Here is a 19,622-nt window from a genome sequence, read left to right on the forward strand (position 1 = left end):
ATCATTATTTTATTGTTTGTGGAATGGTGCCTTTGGGAGCGGACAGCAGTTCAGTACCTTTCCAAATACATACAGAAAGATTACAGCTAATTATCTGGAGAACAAGCCAAACGGGAAATGAAAATCCCTGGAAACATAAGCCTTAAACCAACTGGCAGTTGATAAGATCGCAATATAAGCCAAGATAGAAAAGAGAAAAGGGAGTATCAAAAGTAAAACAATGGAAGTAACTGGGGGGGAGGGTGTTGTTAAACCAGAAAAGGCTGGGCAATATCAGCATCTAATAGAAGCTCTTCTGTCCTCAGAGGCAGCATAGCGTTTACTCTAGCAGGGCCAAGATATTTAAGAAAAGCATTCATTTATCATAAAAACGATATGGGGTATCATGCAGACCAGCTGTGAGTCTCGCCAAGGGTAAACCAGGCAGTGCAAATTGTGTCCAAATGGCAAGGGAGAGAGGGTCATGACTCTTCCAGTGCAGCAAAACAGTCCATGAGTCATTAAAAAAAAAAAAAAGCATTTGTTGAATCACAAACTTCATGTGAACATCGGTATCTGACTACATATGCTTACAGACAGACACCCTTGCTCAGAACAGCACCAGCCAGAAGCTGCAGGCTGAAAACGAATCTAAAAGCCAAATTCAGAAGTCCCTGCTTTAGGAACGTGCCAAAAGAATGCGGAGGTGTGCTGCACATTTGCCAATCATGTTTCCCAAAAACATTTTAATGGGCCTTATGGGTTCTGCAGGCAAAATAATATCACTTAATGCCTAGCAAAAATCTTGCTTGGGATATTTCGCATATTTCAGCCAGTTGATCCCAAACCCCATGTTGTTTTCAGTAAATGCACTGAAACCAAGAGAAGTTGTTTCTCCTCCATCAAACAAACACTTAAACAGACATGTAACTATGGAACTGTTCAATTAACTGGACTTCAGGCACTGCTCTTAAAAACACATACATGATATAGATCCAAGCATAGGTACCCTAGGTGTCACTTTGGTGACTCAATTACAAGTTCGTGTATTCTTGCCCTTGATGTTTCTCCTCTTGGTTAATTTTAGTAAACACACCTTCAACGGAATAAACCACGCCTGAAGTCAGCGGGACTGACTTTGAGCAAAACCCCATAGAGTTGTGCTGTTAGGCTGAATTTGATTCAGACCAAAATAATAACAGTAATTGGAGAATCATAAATATAGCAAGAGGACTTTTTTCACCCACTGTTCCATTTTTAGCTCAAACAAACATGATTGCCCTTTCATATTTCGGTTTGACAATTCCATTTAAACCACAAATTAGTACAGTGGGGAAAAAATAACACTAGAAAAGTAGCCAGTTTTGTTTTGTTTTTTAATTGACACTGGCAAAACTTTTATCCAAGAACTAAATGTGGCAAGTTTACTATTAAAACTCAGTAGTACACATAGTCCTAAAATTAACAGGCAATTCAATCTATTTATCTTGAGATCAAAGTACTCTTCTTGTATCAATTCCCAGCATCTATACTTTATGCAGGAACGGAGCAGAAAACAGCTGTCAATACTGTTTTCTTCCCGTTTCCTTTTCTGAAAGCAGCCTTAGGAACATAAGAGGGGCCTGATGGGATGAGGGAAAGGCTGGATCTAGCCCAGCTTCTTGTTTCCAACTAAATACCATTTGGAAGTAGGATGTGTCTACTTTCCTTCTCGCATATTTCTGAAGTCCTAGCCAATTATTTGTCATGGTTAATAGCTATTGAAAGGTCTATACTGCATTGTTCTACCTCTGTTAAAGCACATATCTAAACTACAGAAAATTAACTATATTCAACAAATCTCAATTTATTCTACAGTAGACAGAAATCTGGAAAGATTGTTCTAATAATAATAACAGGAACTATAATCTTGTTTAGTTAAAAATACAGAGACGGGAGGAAGAATGATAGGCTGCAGTAAACAGCACGGGCAATGTCAAGCCAAAAATAAGCATCGACAAGAGCCACTTTTCCACAGTATGTCAATCTGGATGTAACTTCCAACAGAGCCTGTGACTATAGATAAATTGTCCACATTTGAAATTAGTTCAAAATTATTTGAAAGAGTGCAGAGGAAAGCAAGAAAGATCCTATGAAGAGCGGTGAAAAGAACTCCATATAGTTAGCCTAAAGAAGAGAAAGCTAAGGGGACACAGAATAGCAGCCTTCCATTACTTGAACAGCTATCCCAAGGAAAAGGTTGTGGATTTATTCTCCACAGTGACCAAGGGTAGGACATGAACCAATGGGGGAAGCTTTACAGAGAGAGGTCCAGACTTGAAATAAGAAGAAATTTCCTAACTGTGAGAATTGTTAAACAGTGAAAGAACCTGCTTCCTGGAGTTATGGATGTTCCATCACTGGAGATTTTTGAACAAAAGTTGGATAACCATTTTTCTGGGATAGTTTGAGGATTCCTGCCCTGGGCAGGGATCTGGACTAGAAGACCTCTAAGGTCTCTACCAACCTTGTGATTCTATGATTCTATTTCTTCTTTAATAGAAAAGTCCATTTAACTTAAATAGTTTCTGGAGGCTACTTTGCATCAGAAAGTAAGTGGTTTAATCAATCCAAATTAGAGTTTCCAACAGCCCATAGTTCCTATTGACTTCAAGTGTTCTTTTATAAGAAGAGCGGAAGAGTTAACCGATGAGAGAGATCATAAAATATTCTCAGCTATGGCCCCTGAAGCTCAAACCAAATCTTATGCCTAAATAGGCCACCCTGTATATATCAGAACCACCTGTTTGATCTTCACTAATCCCAGCCATGATCTTCACTCATGCCAACCTGTATCTTTTTCCATCATTGGGAACTTCTTTTGCTCCTAAGTTTCACAGCTAGAGGTTTTTGTTGGGATCACAAATAGGAAACAGTCTGGTCCCAATGTAACCCCTATCTCACTGTGGTTCTTTAATAGCACACCATTGTTATTTAATAAATAAGATGGAACCATGTCTAAAGCTATATTAACAGAATCGTGTGTCTTTTGAGCTGCAGTGGTAGCTGAGGAGGTGAAATTCAATGCTGACTTTCTACCTTCATCATCACCTCCCTTCCACTGCTATGGGAGGAGAGCTGGCTGTAGTGCATATATGCAAACCTACCAAGATTTGTTCTGGCATCTCCAGGTAGGGCTGGGAAAGATTCCTGTCTCTAACTCTGTTCAGTAGACAACACTAAGCTTGATGGACCAATGGTCTGTTTCAGTAGAAGGCAGCTTCCTATGTTTTCTATTTTCTTAAAGAAATGAGACTCCCCTTCTTCTTGGTTGCCACTCAGCAGCAGCAGCCAACAAGTACTGTTTCCCATCACATCACCTACTGTGTTGAATAGTCCAATCTTATGCATGGTTATTCTGAAGTATGCCCCACTGGATTCAATTGGATTTATTTCCAAGGAAGCACATGTAGGCTTGCAGCATTTAAGGCTGAAAAGATCTTCAGATTATCCAGCTGGCAACCCTCTGAGCTTTCTGAAGTGTTACAAAGGCAATGCACAGACTTCTTTATAGAAGAGAAATATTTACTGTATGGCTTGTTCAGTTAAAGGTATCAGTTTAACTTATATACTTCCATAGGCCACAAGGTAGCATATGAGTATCTTTTTTTCCCCAAGGAAGCATAACTCATGGTGCTTCTACAAGAAAAACCTCCTTATTTGGCAAGCATGTGATTTGTTGCATGTAACAAATCCCCTGTGTGATGCTTAGCATATTATTTTTCTTCCAACTGATCAAAGTTATATACTGATTTCTTCCCATTGGACAAGAGATGTTAATATTTATTTACTCCTGTGGCTATGACAGCAGGTGAAATGTGCTTTAAACACTGGATACCTGCAAGTCATGTTTAATCCTAACCATGGGTTAGTGATATTTCGTCCTATCAGAATTTGTTCTAATTGCAGTGTATGAGTCACATAACTTGTCAATCATACAGATACAAATTATAAATGTGGCATGCTTTACAATAATAATATCATGGCTAATTGTTCTCTAGTTTCTAGATAGCTTTTATTTGGTGACATTTCTTTTTGGAATTTTTCTTTTTTATCATCATGAGCAATTCAGCCTGGAAAAAAAAAAAGACTTGATTCTCATTGAAAGGAAAAGTTACCTATTTAAAAATAAAAAGAATTCAAGACTGAAAATTGTATCCTTTTTTATATGACAATTAAGTAGAGACTTAAGGTCACAGAGCATGCTTGGATCCTTAAAGCCTTCTCAGCTATAGCTAATGCTTTTTCAAGTTTCAAAGAAAATGACAAATAAAAATTGTAATTAACTTAACCTTCCTAAACTACACCTCCCATAGTCCTCCAGAGTCCTTCATAATCATCAAGCTTGCTAAGAGCTTCATTTGCTCCTCTGATGCTTTTACACCACTTTGCACATAGTTTCATCAAAGTTGGCATACAATAGGCTCCCATAGGTCTTTCAGATCCAAAAGTCTTAAACTTGTTGCTATTTAAATATCCAGGGTCAATGTGGCTGCTCTAAAGAATTTAAGACTAAGCCTTGAACAGACCCAGGTTTAATTCTGCACTAGCCATGGGTGACTTTGGAATTTTAGAGTCAATCATCAACACACGTAAGGCTACTTATGAAGTAAATAAGGCTCAGATTTAGTGATAAAATAGGGAAAATGTATACAGTGGCTTAATTAGGAAAGTTGAACCCATACAGATTGGGTTCTTTTGCTGTCCAAATTAGTAATGTGGCATTTGGAGTATTTTTTTTTTTTAAGATCTGCTCTTAAAATCTGTATGTGTTTTCATTCTTTCAGGTTTTGTATATTACTTTTCCTAATAGGTTTTTTTTTTTTTTACAAATATTCCTGTGTTTCTCTTTTTTACATATTAATTCCATATGTGAGCTTTTAAAATGTAAATTTTGGGAATGTAAATTCTCTATTTTTAAATGTAACCAAACCTTTTTTTTTTTTTTTTTGCAACTTTCAGAAACACATTCTTTTTAATCTCTTGCCTGATTCAAAGCTCTGAATGGTAAAGAATTACCTTTCATTCATTCCTGATAGGTGACAGCAAAGGAACAGAAACCATTTTTAGTATTCATTTTGTTCTTTCTTTAGGACAGATTCCTAAAGTTCATATTCTTCCACCAAACGTGGCGTTTTCTGGATCCTGGAAAATGAATGTTGCTTTGTATTGTCGAAGGCTTTCACGGCTGGCATACGATGGGTGGTGTGAGTCTTCCGGGCTGTGTGGCCGTGTTCTGGAAGTTTTGTTTCCTAACGTTTCGCCAGCACCTGTGACCGGCATCTTCAGAGTGCAGGAGCACAGACAGGAGCAGTTCTCTCTGTGCCCAGGGTGATGTGACCCTTTTGTGGGTATTTATAGAGATCTGGGGGGGCGGGGGAAGGGGGGGATTGTGTATGTGTGTGGGGGGGTTGGGTTACTGAGTGGCTGCTTGTTTTGGTGTCAGGCTGGTTTGGCTGACACCAAAACAAGCAGCCACTCAGTAATCCACACCCCCCCACACACACACACACCCAATCCCCCTTCCCCCTCAGATCTCTATAAATACCCACAAAAGGGTCACATCACCCTGGGCACAGAGAGAACTGCTCCTGTCTGTGCTCCTGCACTCTGAAGATGCCGGTCACAGGTGCTGGCGAAACGTTAGGAAACAAAACTTCCAGAACACGGCCACACAGCCCGGAAGACCCACACCAGCCATCAAATGTTGCTTTGTTTCTGACTTGGGCCTTTTGAGTTTTGATTTCAGATAATATGTTTTCCCTGTTTAGCTTTTGACAGAATGAAGATTCAGGATGTTAATATGCAATAACTGAATCTCAGATGATCTGTTCCAGTAGCTCAAGGCCATTCTCCATTAATGGTATACATTGCCTGTTGCCTTAATCTTTAAAATTCCCAAATACCTTATATGCAGTCATAGGTTACATTTTAATGCTCCCTCCTGCCATAAATGCATTGTTCTGTATAAACAAACAAGTAAATATTGTTGAAATCCTTTTGTGAAAATCACAAAAGCTCTCAACAACTTATATATTTATGATCCAATATGAACCATTCCATAAGTTTTCCCTCTCTAAACCATTAGCAGAAAGCATTCATCATTTCATTGCCTTAACTTGTTTGAATTTGCTTCTTACTTTTTCATGTTTCCCCTTCTGTCCAGTATCAACTTGAGAAAAAATCACCCTGGAGAATCCTGGTAACACAATGGCAACAGTGGATCATCTTTTGCACAGTCCTGGTTCTCATGATCAGCACTCCATTTCTGGTCTACCAAATGATGATGGTATTTAAGGATCCTCCACCAGGTCTACCGTTCAATGTAGCAGCCATCTGTTTTGGAGTACTCACAGAGATACTTCTGGCCAAGTGAGTGAAAATAGAGTCTGCATTTCCTCTTGCTTTTTCTCTCTTGAAGATGAGCAAGGTTGTCTGAATTTTATTTTTTTTTAATTGGGTGGCCTGCAAAAGAACTATCCCCAATCTAATAGTCTTGACCTATCAAGAGGGCACCACAGTGTTGGCTGTACTGGCTGAAAATTCAGAAACCATGGCCTCCAATATGTGGAGAGCACTGTTGGGAATAGCTTCTGAGAAATGTAGTAGTTTAAACTCTGTATCTTTTCTTCCACGGCTTTTCTGAGAATGATTACTTGTGCATCTGTATACAACTAATACATAGGTACTATGGTATATCTGCCGTAAGCACTCTTTTTGTCTTTTCTATCTCAGTCCACCCGGCTAAGAATAATATTTCAGGATGTTCTAGTTACCTTCGTTACACAAAATCTAGAACTTACTTTTTTTTTTAATTCCACTTGCTGACTAGCAAAGCCCATTGAAGAAAACATAGCAAGCGATGAAATACAGGTCAGCTTCCTGTCGGCTAGTCACAGGGTTAAATCATATGACCAGCCATGTGTCTAATTTGACCTTTAGTTCATTATGTGATAAGCAGTTTCAAAAGCAATGCTAGGTTTGTCCTTAAATCTGTAAATGGCCATGGTGCATATTTGGATATGAAATGGAAAATGGAACATATTTTTAAAGCACATAGAGGCTGGATTCAGGGCCTCTCCATGCACCACATTTGCACCTATTCAGCATCAGCTGCCTCGCTTTGCTCCCCCTAAGGCAGCTGAGCCAGTGTTCAGGTCAAACGGCAAAAATCCATGTTGTGATATGCAATGTGGTGCTTCAGGGCGGGCTATTTGCATCAATTCTTGGCTTGCTTCTATACAAATCTTCCATCTTTTCCCAACTTGGGTTAAAACTGAATCTTTGGACTAAAGTTTACCCATAATTAAACCCATCTTCCTTTCCCTTTCTCTCAAATCAACTGGCCCCATGTTGACACAATTATCTTGAAGCTGTGATGGTCACTATTAAAATGTTGACATTTACTGTTTGAAACTAATTTATGTTACTGTGAAATTGTGGGTATGCCCTGTAAATAAGTGTCACTAACATGAATTATCTTCAGACATTTAATGTCAGCATTTTAATGATGGGCTACTCTCTGTGGTTGGTGGCTGTAATTTAGAAGCTTAGGAGCCAGAGAAGGAGTAGGGTCAGGCCTTAATGAAGTGGCTGAACAATGGAAGAACAAGAAAATAGAACGCAAACTGAAAAAGGTGGGAGTAGGGGAAAAAATGAAATCCCGGAGATTTGATTTTCAAAACGTAGTCTAAATTTAAATAAGCATTTTGGCATATTATGTATTCGCTCCTGGAAACACAAAAGCAAGAAAATGCTAATTGTATTTAATTCCCCTTGACTTCTAACCTTTTTAATCTGTTGTGTTGCTAGTTCAGTATTGTAAATCTGGCTGCTTTATATTACAACACAAACATATGTATTGAGTCATTCCAGAGAGCCTGACATTTCTAAAAAAAAATGAAAAGTGAGGTTGGGCTTTTCCCTCCCTATTTTTCAGCAATTGGCTAGCATCTGCCTTAATTAGGGGCTGTGGGAGCCTGGACAGAAGAATCATTAAAAGTAGGATATCGTCTGAGTAAAAACTGCAGCAAAGCAGCTAAGTCAAAACATCAGTGTTGCATATTTTCCCCCTTTCCTCAGTCATTTGGGGCCAGGGGTTGGTTGGTTGGTTGGTTGGTTGGTTGGTTGGTTGGTTGGTTGGTTGGTTGATTTATTTATTTATTTATTTATTTATTTATTTATTTATTTATTTTTCATTTCCCCTCAATATAATACCAATTGGAAAGTTGCCCAGGGCCTACTAAACCATTAGCAAATTAAGAATCTGCTTTTAATAACACAGAATTTGTAAATAATGCATTAATTGAGTAGCTTGAAAGTTAGCTTGAATGCTAGAAACCCGGGCTGTAAATGTATCATGAAAGAACGATGCAGGTCGACTTAGCTGCACAATGATCAGAACAGATTAAATATGACAGTTGATATTTGCGAAAATGGTGAGATAATTGGAGGACACCTGCAGCTGTTTTCCAACCAAAACAACAGAAGCTGAATATGTATCTAATTGAAGTGTGCCACGTTTTTATTTGGGCCCAATTTTTCGCCTTCCTTGGGGTGTTCTACTGCATGTTGTGTTTGTTTGTGCCACTCTTGTGTCAGGTTGTGAATCTAAAGACGCAACAAGTGCCTCTTCAACCGTGAATGGTTTCTGTCGGTGTTGCAATTTGCCGTGCAAACAGCAAGCGCATGAATCTTGTTTACTGAGAGCTAAGAGTGCCTACACAATATGACTCAGACCCAGAGATGTTTATAATCAGAAGGAGGCTTGAATTCTTCACAATGTTTAATCCTTCCCTCTGCTAGTTTCTTAACTTGCCTGTGAACAATCTCATACCGTATTGCTGGTTTGTTTTAAAATTTATTTTAAGGTGTCACGTGTTGTACAGAATAAGAGTCTTTACATTTTTATTATATTGTTCCTATGCTACTTATTAATACGTTTTCTTTCATTCTGTCATTGCGTATCTGCTTTTCATATTTTACACTATATAGATTTCCAGAGGAGCTGCTGCATCAAGTCTTTGGGCAGCAAAACTCCCAAAGATTCTTATGGCAACTTAGAGACTAGAAAATTTGTTATTATCCAAGCCAGTGTTTCTCAACCTTGACAGCTTTAAGATGTGTGGACTTCAACTCCCAGAATTTCCCAGCCAGTTGCTGGCTGGGGAATTCTGGGAGTTGAAGTCCACACATCTTAAAGCTGCCAAAGTTGAGAAACACTGATTGAAGCTTTCATGGGTGAAGTGACTGTGTTCCATGAGCACTTAGGCCAGTGATTCTCAAATTGTGATTCATGGATCATTGGTGGTCCACAGAAGTCCACCAGGGATCTACCGCATCCTCCCTGAAGTCATGGCCATCTCTGGCCGCCCCCTCTGGGTCTTCACTGCCATTCGGCTGGTCAGATCAGAGTTCCTTGCCAACTTAGCCACTGCCTCCCCTATTTCACCACCAGATAGCTGGCCAAACCCATGCCCTTTGTCCTCCCCAGCCCATACATCCCTCTATTCACCTACCAGCTCACTAGCCAGAGCCAGCAGTTCTTCTTCCTGGTTTGTGAAAATGGATCAGTTCTTGGAAACATAGAAGTGATAAGCAGCAACATGAGCACTGAAAACTGACAATAGCAAACAGGTCATGAGGCCATGAGTGTCCGTACATACTGTGCTAAAGGGAGCTGTGTTGCTGCATCAGGAACCCCAAAAGAAACATGTAAATAGCAAGTAACTACAATCATTACCTAAAAATGGGATTTCATTGGGCCCCTAGCTTCTTTATACTCTGAGATTTCTACTAAAGGTCATTCCTGACTGTCAGGTTTGTGCTAACAGTTGTTATTATGGAATGCATGCATAAAATAATACCTGAATAAATATTATTTATTTGGTAGAATAATTCATTTTAAACATCCTTTAAAAATGGAGCAGATAGGAAGGTAAACACAAATGCAAGTATGATTATTAACTTATTCTCCAAAAAACAAGATTTCCCATATTCTTAAACAAAAAACATAGGGAGGAGATACTTGTTTAACTCTGTGATATCCAGGTTTTCCAAAGATTTATTTAGTGGCCTATGACTGCAGAAAATTTGAGAAGCACTGGTTTATGCAATGATATATTTGGTAATCCTTAAAATGCCACAAGAGTCCTTGTTGCTTAAATAAATTTGTAATCCACCCAAAGAATTTAGGTTACTAGATGGATTTGAAATATAACAAATTATACTTAATAATAATAATTGAATTTAAAATCTGTCCTCAGGGATAGGCTGTAAATAGATCTTAAATTTAATTATTATTAATATTAATTATGCAATCCTGAATGTGTAGTTTACTAAATTGTATGGTGTCATTGGTTCTGACATGAATTTTGCTGAGCCACAAATGTACAAGATAGCTTTGATAAAATCACTCAGGGGTAATATTAGTGATAGAACATATATTTTGCTTGTCAAAGATCTTAGGGTTAGGGATTTTTTAAACACTCCAGTCTAAGACCTCTGAGAGCTAATCTCAGGCAGCGGAAACCAGGGGTTAGCAACCTACAGCCTGCAGGCTGAATGTGGCCTACCACCCAATATTATTTGGCCCATGGTCCCAAAAAGAAATGTATTTACCTAGCCTGCAAGAGAGAGGGAAAGAGTGCTTGCTGCCTCCTCAGTTGGCCATTTTGACCATTTTGCTGATAACTTCACCCACCATCTCAGTGCAGGCACAGCAACAAGTCCCCTGAAATGGCAATGGCAGGGCCTCTGGCTCCTCCAGAGAAGAAGGTTGCCAACCCCTGACGTAGGCAATCCTGAGCTAGATGCTCCAATGATTTATGTCCGTATTCATAACCACCTTTCATAATATCACTTGTACAACAGAACAAAAAGTGTTATTCTGGTTAGGGAATGTGTATATTAATAGCCACTTTAATCCAGTGATTCCTTATAAACATTTAGTTGCCTGTAAGGAATGAGAGAACTATGTTTCAAAACTAAGGGCGTAACCACACTGCCAGGTTGCCCCATTAGGAAAGCGGGCCACCAACCATTTCTGGAAGGTAGGATATGTTGTTGTCCTTTACTCTCACCCAGCCCATTGCAAATGCAAACTTTCCCTGTGTTTTCCTGCTCAATGCTGAAAGCAATGTTTTCCAGCTTCAACCAGCTCAAATATGTTGTCTGGTTTGCTTGTTGAGCTTTCTTCTAGGCAAACCCTGAAGTTTGATTGGCTACTGTACTAAAGGAGGAACGCCCCCCCCCGCCATCTGGACCAATGGTCACTGCCTCCTAGCTCTCTCATCTCTGCTGTAGCTATTGATATTAATAGCATAGTGGTTTTAACACTTGCTGGACGAGCTGAGGACCACTGGTTTGAAAGCCAGCAGAATTTTTTTTTTTTTTTTATCATTTCTCTTTCTCTGAGCTATCTACTTTTTGGCTGGATTTTTTCTTTTTTAGTTTCACCAGTGCATTGTTTCATCATTCTTCCAGGTAGAAGGGTTTGGGAGCCGGGGTGAAGCCTTTCTACCTTAAGTGACTGTAAGAATGATGAGATGGCGCACCAGTGGACTTATTACAAATAATAAAGCAGAGGAGTAGGTAGCTCAGTGAAAGAAAAACAGTAATAATTGAAACATTCTGCTGGGTTTCAAATCAGCGACATTCTGCACGTCATATAAATGGTGTAACCACTATACCACTAAAAGACTCCACTGCAAAAGGCTACGGCAGCCTTATTGAGGAAAAAGTAAGATTTTATTTTAAAGTGATATTATCCCTGCATATATGTGCATCTTGATGCCTTGACCTTGAATAATTAAAATGTACAAGTCCAGCAAGACCACCCACAGATAGGAAAGCCTATTGCTAATCTCGATGGAAATATTTTGCAAGGCAAAAAAGGAATGAATACATTTTAAAGTTCATACTGGCACAATAGGAGTCTATCTTCCTACCTAGAACTGAAATAAAACAGTAGACCACAAGATGTTTAATATCCTTTCTGGGGGGGGGGGGGGAGTCTAGTTCCAGTTTTATTTCCATTACTTAAGAAAGAATCCTCATTGTCTTCATTGTTATTGCTATTACTGCTGTGGTTGTTATTGTAATTATTTCTGCTATAGTATTGTAAACTATAAAGGTAGCATAAATAAAGCAGGAGTGGGTACTGAAATGATACAGTAAAATATAATTTATAAACGTTGGCTCAAAATATGTGGATAGGAGATATTTTAAAAATTTTGCTTTTGGAGGAATTACCCTTCCAGAGCAGGGTTTCGGTAGCTATTATATTTCTAGAGCAGGGTTTCTCAACCTTGCATATGCTGGCTGGGGAATTGTGGGAGTTGAAGTCCACACATTTTAAAGCTGCCAAGGTTGAGAAACCCTGTTCTAGAGGTACTAGGTGAGAGACACTGAGGGTGACTTTGCTAACAAGAATGCATTATATCCATCATCAGAAACAGGATTCTGAAGAGCTGTATTGCAGGCTTTCCCTTAGTGGCTAGAAAACTGATGTAACTTGATGTGTCATTCTGTCTTTGAGATGCAGATTCAAAAATATACCTATATACCTATAGTAAAATTCATGGGAAAGCTTTTAGTCTTCTTTATTGGAGGGAAGCCGGCTAAAATTCTCACATGTGAAATAATCCAGCATTAGTTACCAAGTGTTTTACCTATAATTTACAAATAGTAAATGCCATCTGAGTATAGTTTTATAGTGCCCCAAGTCCATTCTGAACTGGCCCAGTTATTGGGGGTCAATTTTATGTCAGGCATATTCTATTCTACAGCAGTCGTATAGTTATATAGTGACCATATGGCAATGGTTCATAAAATTAGAATATGGCATCACTTCTTTTCCAGGCCTGGCTAGTACGGAGTTGGTTTGGCAGTAGATTTTTGTTGCTTTCCAACAACGGCCAAGGGATATTACCAGCTTCAACTGCATGGCTTTCGTATTTGCAATAAACCTGACTTAACTGTGACAATGAAATCTCTACCTTTGCATATATGAGAGACTCTACTGAGCAACAGACTAATCTTTAACTTCTTCAAAGTAGAAATGGTTGTAATTTGATAATAAAAAGTGTGTAATTTGATAATCAGTGAATGGAGAACCAGGTCCTTCCAGATTTAATAATGTAGAATTTGCACTTTCATTGTTCAGTGCCTTGCTCCACAGGAGTTTAAAATCTCTTGCCTTTGGAGGTAGCACTCTTATACAGGTAGTCCCCACTTATTAACGGCCTGGTTTAGCAACCATTCAAAGTTATGACAGCACTAAAAAAATAACTTTATGACCGATCCCCGCACTTACGACCGTCACAGCATCCCTGTGGTCTCATGATCAAGATTCAGATGCTTCACAACTGGCAGGCATTTACTTTTTATTTATTTATATTTATTAATAATTTTTCCATAGAATAAAAGGAAAATTGAAAGGAAAAAAGGAAAAAGAAAAAAAGAAAAAAAGAACAAGAAATAAAAGAGAGAGAAAAAAAAACTAAAGAATATATTCATAACTTCCAACCTTCTTTTCAACAGATCATTACAATCTTATTGCCCCTCCTCCCTCTTAGATGTTATAGAAGTCCCTTAAGCCTGTCATTTAATCCATGTCTTTCTTAAACTTCAGATCCATAAATCATCATTTAATGTCTTTCTTTGTTCAGCAGAAAGTCCATATAAGGTTTCCAGTCTTTCAGGAAAGTTTTTGTTGTTTTTTTCTCTGACTAAAGAGGTCAGTTTTGCAACTGGCAGGCGTTTATGGCAGTCGCAGCATCCCGCAGTCACATGATCACCATTTGCGCGCTTCACAGCTGGCTTCCAACAAGCAGAGTCAATGGAGAAGCCAGAAGTAAAGTCACAAGTCATGGTCATGTAACGTCTCACTTAATTACTGCAGGTGATTCGATTAATGCCTGTGGCAGAAATGATGTCATAAGTCCAGCACAGTCACATGATTTTTTGCTTAGCAATGGAGTTGCCAGTCCCAATTATGGTTGTTAAGCAAGGACTCCTAAGTTGAAAATAGCCTAATAATCCATCCAAGGGTTTCCCAAAGTATCAGTGCTACACCAATCTTCACTCTTTTCCATTTTTCATTGATAGCCAATTTAATTAATTTAGCTCTAGGAAGCATTAATCAATGTTCTAGCTACCTACAGGTTTTAATTTATATAATATCTATTTTTCTCCCACTTTACTTAGGAGTAGAGAAGGCATTCAAAAGAAATACATAATAGGAAAAATAGGTTTTCATAGTATTTTGATATAATTAAAATTATAGACTACTCACTGGGCATATCTTGACTAGAAGAGAGGACTACTTTCACAAGTATGAACAAGCAATTCCAACAATCCTTTTTTCCCCACCATCCTCTGGTCAATCTTTTGTTTCCTCCTAAAAGTGTGTTTAGTGTGATAGTTAGTCCATTACATTGTTCATTAACGGTAAACCTTAGGCTCATCATGTCTTTTTGTGCGTCCACAAAAAACAGACTAGAAGATTTTGCTTCCACTTTTAAGCAAATCACACTTTCTTCTGCTCTTCACTTTTAGGAAGTTAGGTCAATTCTTTTGCTTTTATTAAATGTAGTTTAAATAAATTGCACATTCCCAACTTTGGGCATAATACAGAACAATGGAAAATGGCAGCTTTTGATCTCCACCTCATGGAAGAGAATGAAAACAAGGTTTCACATAGCACAAAACGAGTGTTTCCTGTTACATCTCAACTGAGCCTGTGAATGTGCTGTTAAAAACCAACAATAATCTGGCCTCATTCAAAAGAAAGTAAGCGGCTCTTAAGTCTCATTCAACTTTAAAGGTTACATTTTGTAGTTTGGGATCAGTAAAAGTAAATCCTTTTATTGTGAATTAGCTGATAACTAATTTATGCAAACATTTTTAGAAATTTCAGTTCCTGGTTTTTGTTTCTGCTTTGTAAGTTTCATGAATTTAAAAACATACGTGCAACATCACTAATCCAGAAAACTTCCTCCCTGTCCCACAACCCAACCTTAGAAAGTGCTTGAAGCTAATGTTAAATCAGAAGGCCAATCTGTGTATTTGGTAAATCCCTTCAACTGGATTAATGCCAGCTGATAGCAGAAGAAGAAATACCATTTATGTTATAAAGCCATGAGAATGAGAAATGACTGTGTGAATCAAACTTTGCTCTTATGTAAATGTGATTACAAGAGGGAAATACTTACAACCATTTTATTGGTAAAGAACTGGGTTTTCTCACTTGTAGCTTCACAGCAGTAGAATTCCCTTTCCAGGGAACAATATGATTTATATTCTGTTTTTGTCCAAATGATTTCCCCAACCATTCTCCTAAGGACTCACTTGTATAAGGGAAGCATAATTATTTTACTCCCTGATTTTATTTATCTGGTGTAAGAGGATTTGGCTAACATGATACACATACTGCTTGGGCTACATCTTTCTCATTTAAAAAAAAAAAAAAACCAACAAAACAGGCTTAATGTGCCTACTTTGCTAAAAGAAAACAAAACCTCCCGAAGTTTCCCAAAAAAACTAGGAAAACAAAAAGAAATTAATTCTGGCTCTATCCCTAGTGATAACACCATACATTCTCTATAGCAGGGTTCCTCAACTTTGGCAACTTTAAGACGGGTAGACTTCAACTCCCAGAATTCCCCAGCCAGCCTTGCTGGCTGGGGAATTCTGGGAGTTGAAATTCACCCGTCTTAAAGTTGTCAAGGCTGAGGAACCCTGCTCTATAGAAATCAACATGTTTGTTTGACTCTTCTGTTCCCAATTTTGTTTCCTGTTTGGCTGGTGTGGGTCTTCTGGGCTGTGTGAATCTCAATGGCTTCCCGGTATAGCCTGGTATAGTGGCTGTTGGTGTTGTCCAGTATCTCTGTGTTTTCAAATAGGACTTTGTGTCCAGTGTGCTTGAGAGCATGTTCAGCTACTGCAGATTTTTCTGGTTGCTGTAGTCTGCAGTGTCTTTCGTGTTCTTTTATCCTGGTCTGGATGCTGCGTTTTGTGGTCCTGATGTATACTTGTCCGCAGCTGCATGGTATGCGGTATACTCCTGCAGCGGTGAGGGGATCCCTTTTGTCTTTTGCTGATTTTAGCATTTGTTGTATTTTTCTGGTGGGTCTGAAGATTGTTTGATTTGGTGGGTCTGGTGGATTGAGATTCAAAACACCAGCACAATTTCAGTAAAAAAGAGGAAAGTCAACAAATCAACAATCAAAAAAAAAAAAAGAGGAAAATCAACAAAACCTGGCTACCAATCCTGAAAAATACAGCCTGCAAAAGGTCAACGAACTCAGCTCAACCACCAGGACGCGTGAACAATTCACACAATGAACATGCTAATCACCCTCAGCAGCCACTCGTTAACAACTCAATAGAAAAAACCCTGCCTAATCCCCAGGAAGATACACACATATGGTGACACCAAAACAAGCAGCCACTTGTTAACCCAAACCCCCCCACCCCACCCCCTTCAGGCACCTTCGCCGAACTCTATAAATACCCACAACAGGGTCACATCATCCTGGGCACAGAGAGAACTGCTCCTGTCTGTGCTCCTGCCCTCTGAAGATGCCGGTCACAGATGCTGGCAAAATGTTAGGAAACAAAACTTCCAGAACACAGCCACATAGCCCGGAAGACCCACACCAGCCATCGTATTCCGGCCATGAAAGCCTTCAACAATACATTGTTTCCTGTTTATTTTGGTGAATGCAGAAGACTCATTTCTTTAAAGAATAGGTAATTACCAAATTTGAAACAAGCATAATTGCAGAAAACAAACATTTTCTTAACAGGTATATCATAACACAAATGTATTGAAATATTTTACCAATGGATTTAAGAGCAAACATAGTAAAAAAAAGACAGCAACAGACTTCAAAGCTGAATGCAGGTGATTTAATGTTTCAAGTGAGATCCAAGTAAACAGAGATTTGAGGGTTATGCTGAACTTTTCATAAGCTTCTAAGAGCTTTTCAAACATTTGCCTCTTGAATAACTCAAGGTGTTGATTATTGTGATATCCACATTAGCTGAAAAAGTGCCTTTTGCTATGTGGAAACACTCAACTAATCAATTCTACTGGAGAGGTCGTTTTCTTGTTTCAATCTACCCATGATGTGAAATTATTGTGGCACATCTAAGGCTCATGAGCTCAGTTATGCAATTCTGGCAATTAGCAGCCACTTTTTTGTTATCGTTGTGGCATTTCTTTTAATGTTATGCTTACATTTACAACTTCGTGTATGTAAAGTCTGTACTGTGCATTATTAGATCATCTTTTAGGACAGGAAGGCCTGGCGCGATATGGTTCATGGGGTCATGAAGAGTCGGACATGACTTAACGACTAAACAACAAGAAGATCATCTTTTGCTTGTTAAGGTGGATTTTTTAGATATATTACCGAACATTCCCTTCTGTGTTTTATTTTCCCACTTCTGGAAACAGAAAACAGAAAGACATTTTTGAAAAATGTATGTTTAAAGAATGAAGCCCTCCTGAAACCTAATTCTCTTGGCTTCACTACTAGAGCTAAAGGGATCGCCTCATCTTCTTTTTTGGCATTATGGAATCCAGTGGCCATAGAAGACTTATAATTGGCTCACATGGAGTGTTGAAAAAAGTTCAGTTCAATTAGCTAATAAGAGTTGGAATTCTTGTGCCCCACATAAAACTGGTGGGTTTTATGCAGGGGCAAAATTCCAGTGGGTAAACCCCATTAATAGAGAGGTGTTAAATACTGCTCTAAGCAAAGTTGTATTGTTAATTCTTGCTACTTAATTAAGGGATGGGAAATACTAAATCTTCAACAAAGACATGCTTCTTTGTCAGTTATCAAATATACTGTAGGTTAGAATGATGTAATCATGAATAAAAACCCACAAAAACCACTCTGATACTTAGAAGGCTCATGTCCCTGCCTTATATTACAATCATTCTAAATATGTAGGGCTACCAAGTTGGTTGGTTGGTTGGTTGGTTGGAAGGAGTCTTAGACAGCAGTATGGCAGTAGTGCCTTTGTTCAGGCATGATGGCAAGCCATGATAAGAACAATCCTGAACTCTTGAAGATTTTCAAACCATGTCTTGCCCCCCGCCCCCCCCCCCCATACATGTTGATTAGTAACTTGAAATAGTGATTTTCTAAAAGAAATGCAAGCAAACTCTGGTTTGTACTTGTCTGAAAAATAGGAAGGCAAGCTAGGATAAAGCATCTGTGATCTTGGTTGGGAAGCATTCATGGCACAGTTTCCTATGGTTTGAAATAATACCACTGTCATGCTTTCATGAGTCTTAAGCATATTGCCTTTATTTTAGTAATTGGCAAAGAACAGCTTTGTTCTTTGGCAATTGTTAAAAGAACAAATACTATTAGCTCCCATGTCCATCCATTCTGATGACCTTTTCTTGTTGTTAAGCTTTTTTTCAGATAATGTATAATCCAATATTTCACTAGTAACTGTGCATGCACAGGATTATGTGCAACGAATGGCAGCATCTTCTATTTAAACCAAAAGGTGTATGCAGGAAAACGATTACTACTAATTATTGTTGTTGTTGTTGTTGTTATTGTTATTATTTGATTCAAGGTGAAGTATAAAAGTTTAAAAACAAGCCATGGAAAATCAAACAGAAAGAAGTCAATAACACCCACCATTTTTTGTTTGTTTGTTTGTTTTAGTTTTTACGGTTTTATGGTTTTTATGGTGCGGTAGTTTTATTGTTGTTGTGAGCCGCCCAGAGTTGTGCTCTAAGATGGGTGGCCATACAAATCTTTCAACTAAATAAATGTCAGGGAACTAAAAAAAGAATTCAGATACCACATGGTTCATCTGAGTTCACAAATCATCCTGGCCCAGTGCCATGATTTTAAAGCTTTCCTAAAAGACAGCAAGGTTAGGGGCATGTTGACCTCAAGGGGAGTTTTGTCCAGAAGGCAGGGACAGAGAAGTCATGCCTTCTAGGTCCCATAAGGTGACATTGTTTTGCTGATGGTATCTGGAGCCCATCAACCCTGTGTGATCATATAGGCACGTACTCACCAAGGCACATCTTTTACTGGCTATCTCTGTTACATCAGACAGCTTAACATAAATAGGAAGGCAATCCTAAAATGAAATTATATTTAATAAAAATGTCTTTTTTTTAAGCATGCATTTCCATTAGATAACTTAAAGTTGCTGTCTCATATGCATTTACCTGAAACTGAGCTCTGCTATTAGAAGTAATAATTTCTATGGGAAGGCTGCCGGAGTTACTTGCTTACATTTAAAAAAAAAAAAATCCAATATCAGAACAGAAGGAAGTTGCGCTAGCTTAGCTAAAGTGCAACTGGTACTATTTAATTAAGATGCATCCTGCAGCTGCTATGAAGATCTTCAGCCAGTTTCAGTTTATAAGTGCCCTTAAACTGAGACAAACCCAGTAGCTTAATTTATATTGCTTAAACTGCAAGGTTGAAAGTTGTATTGACATGTGGATATTTGTATCATATCCCCATTAGAAGTATGACCTTAAAATGATGTTGAAACCATCCTCTCCTGCAGGAGAGCAGTATAGTTTAGCCTTCTGTACTTCATCGTGAATT

General features: G+C 38.5%; 1 protein-coding gene across 2 annotated transcripts in view; it reads left to right on the forward strand.

Moving 5' to 3' along the window:
- Positions 1-19,622, forward strand: part of LOC148214158 (uncharacterized) — a 316,019-nt gene that overhangs the window by 218,913 nt on the left and 77,484 nt on the right. For both annotated transcript variants that reach the window (XM_088153832.1, XM_088153833.1), the window contains exon 4: positions 6,185-6,390. In XM_088153832.1, the coding sequence (XP_088009958.1) occupies positions 6,185-6,390 (206 nt within the window). The remainder of the gene's footprint in view (positions 1-6,184; positions 6,391-19,622) is intronic.

Source organism: Python bivittatus, unplaced genomic scaffold (assembly GCF_059951505.1).
Source record: "Python bivittatus isolate LINGU-HERP-01145 unplaced genomic scaffold, Pbiv_v1 ctg000700_np1212, whole genome shotgun sequence".
NCBI classification, from domain to species: Eukaryota; Metazoa; Chordata; class Lepidosauria; order Squamata; family Pythonidae; genus Python; species Python bivittatus.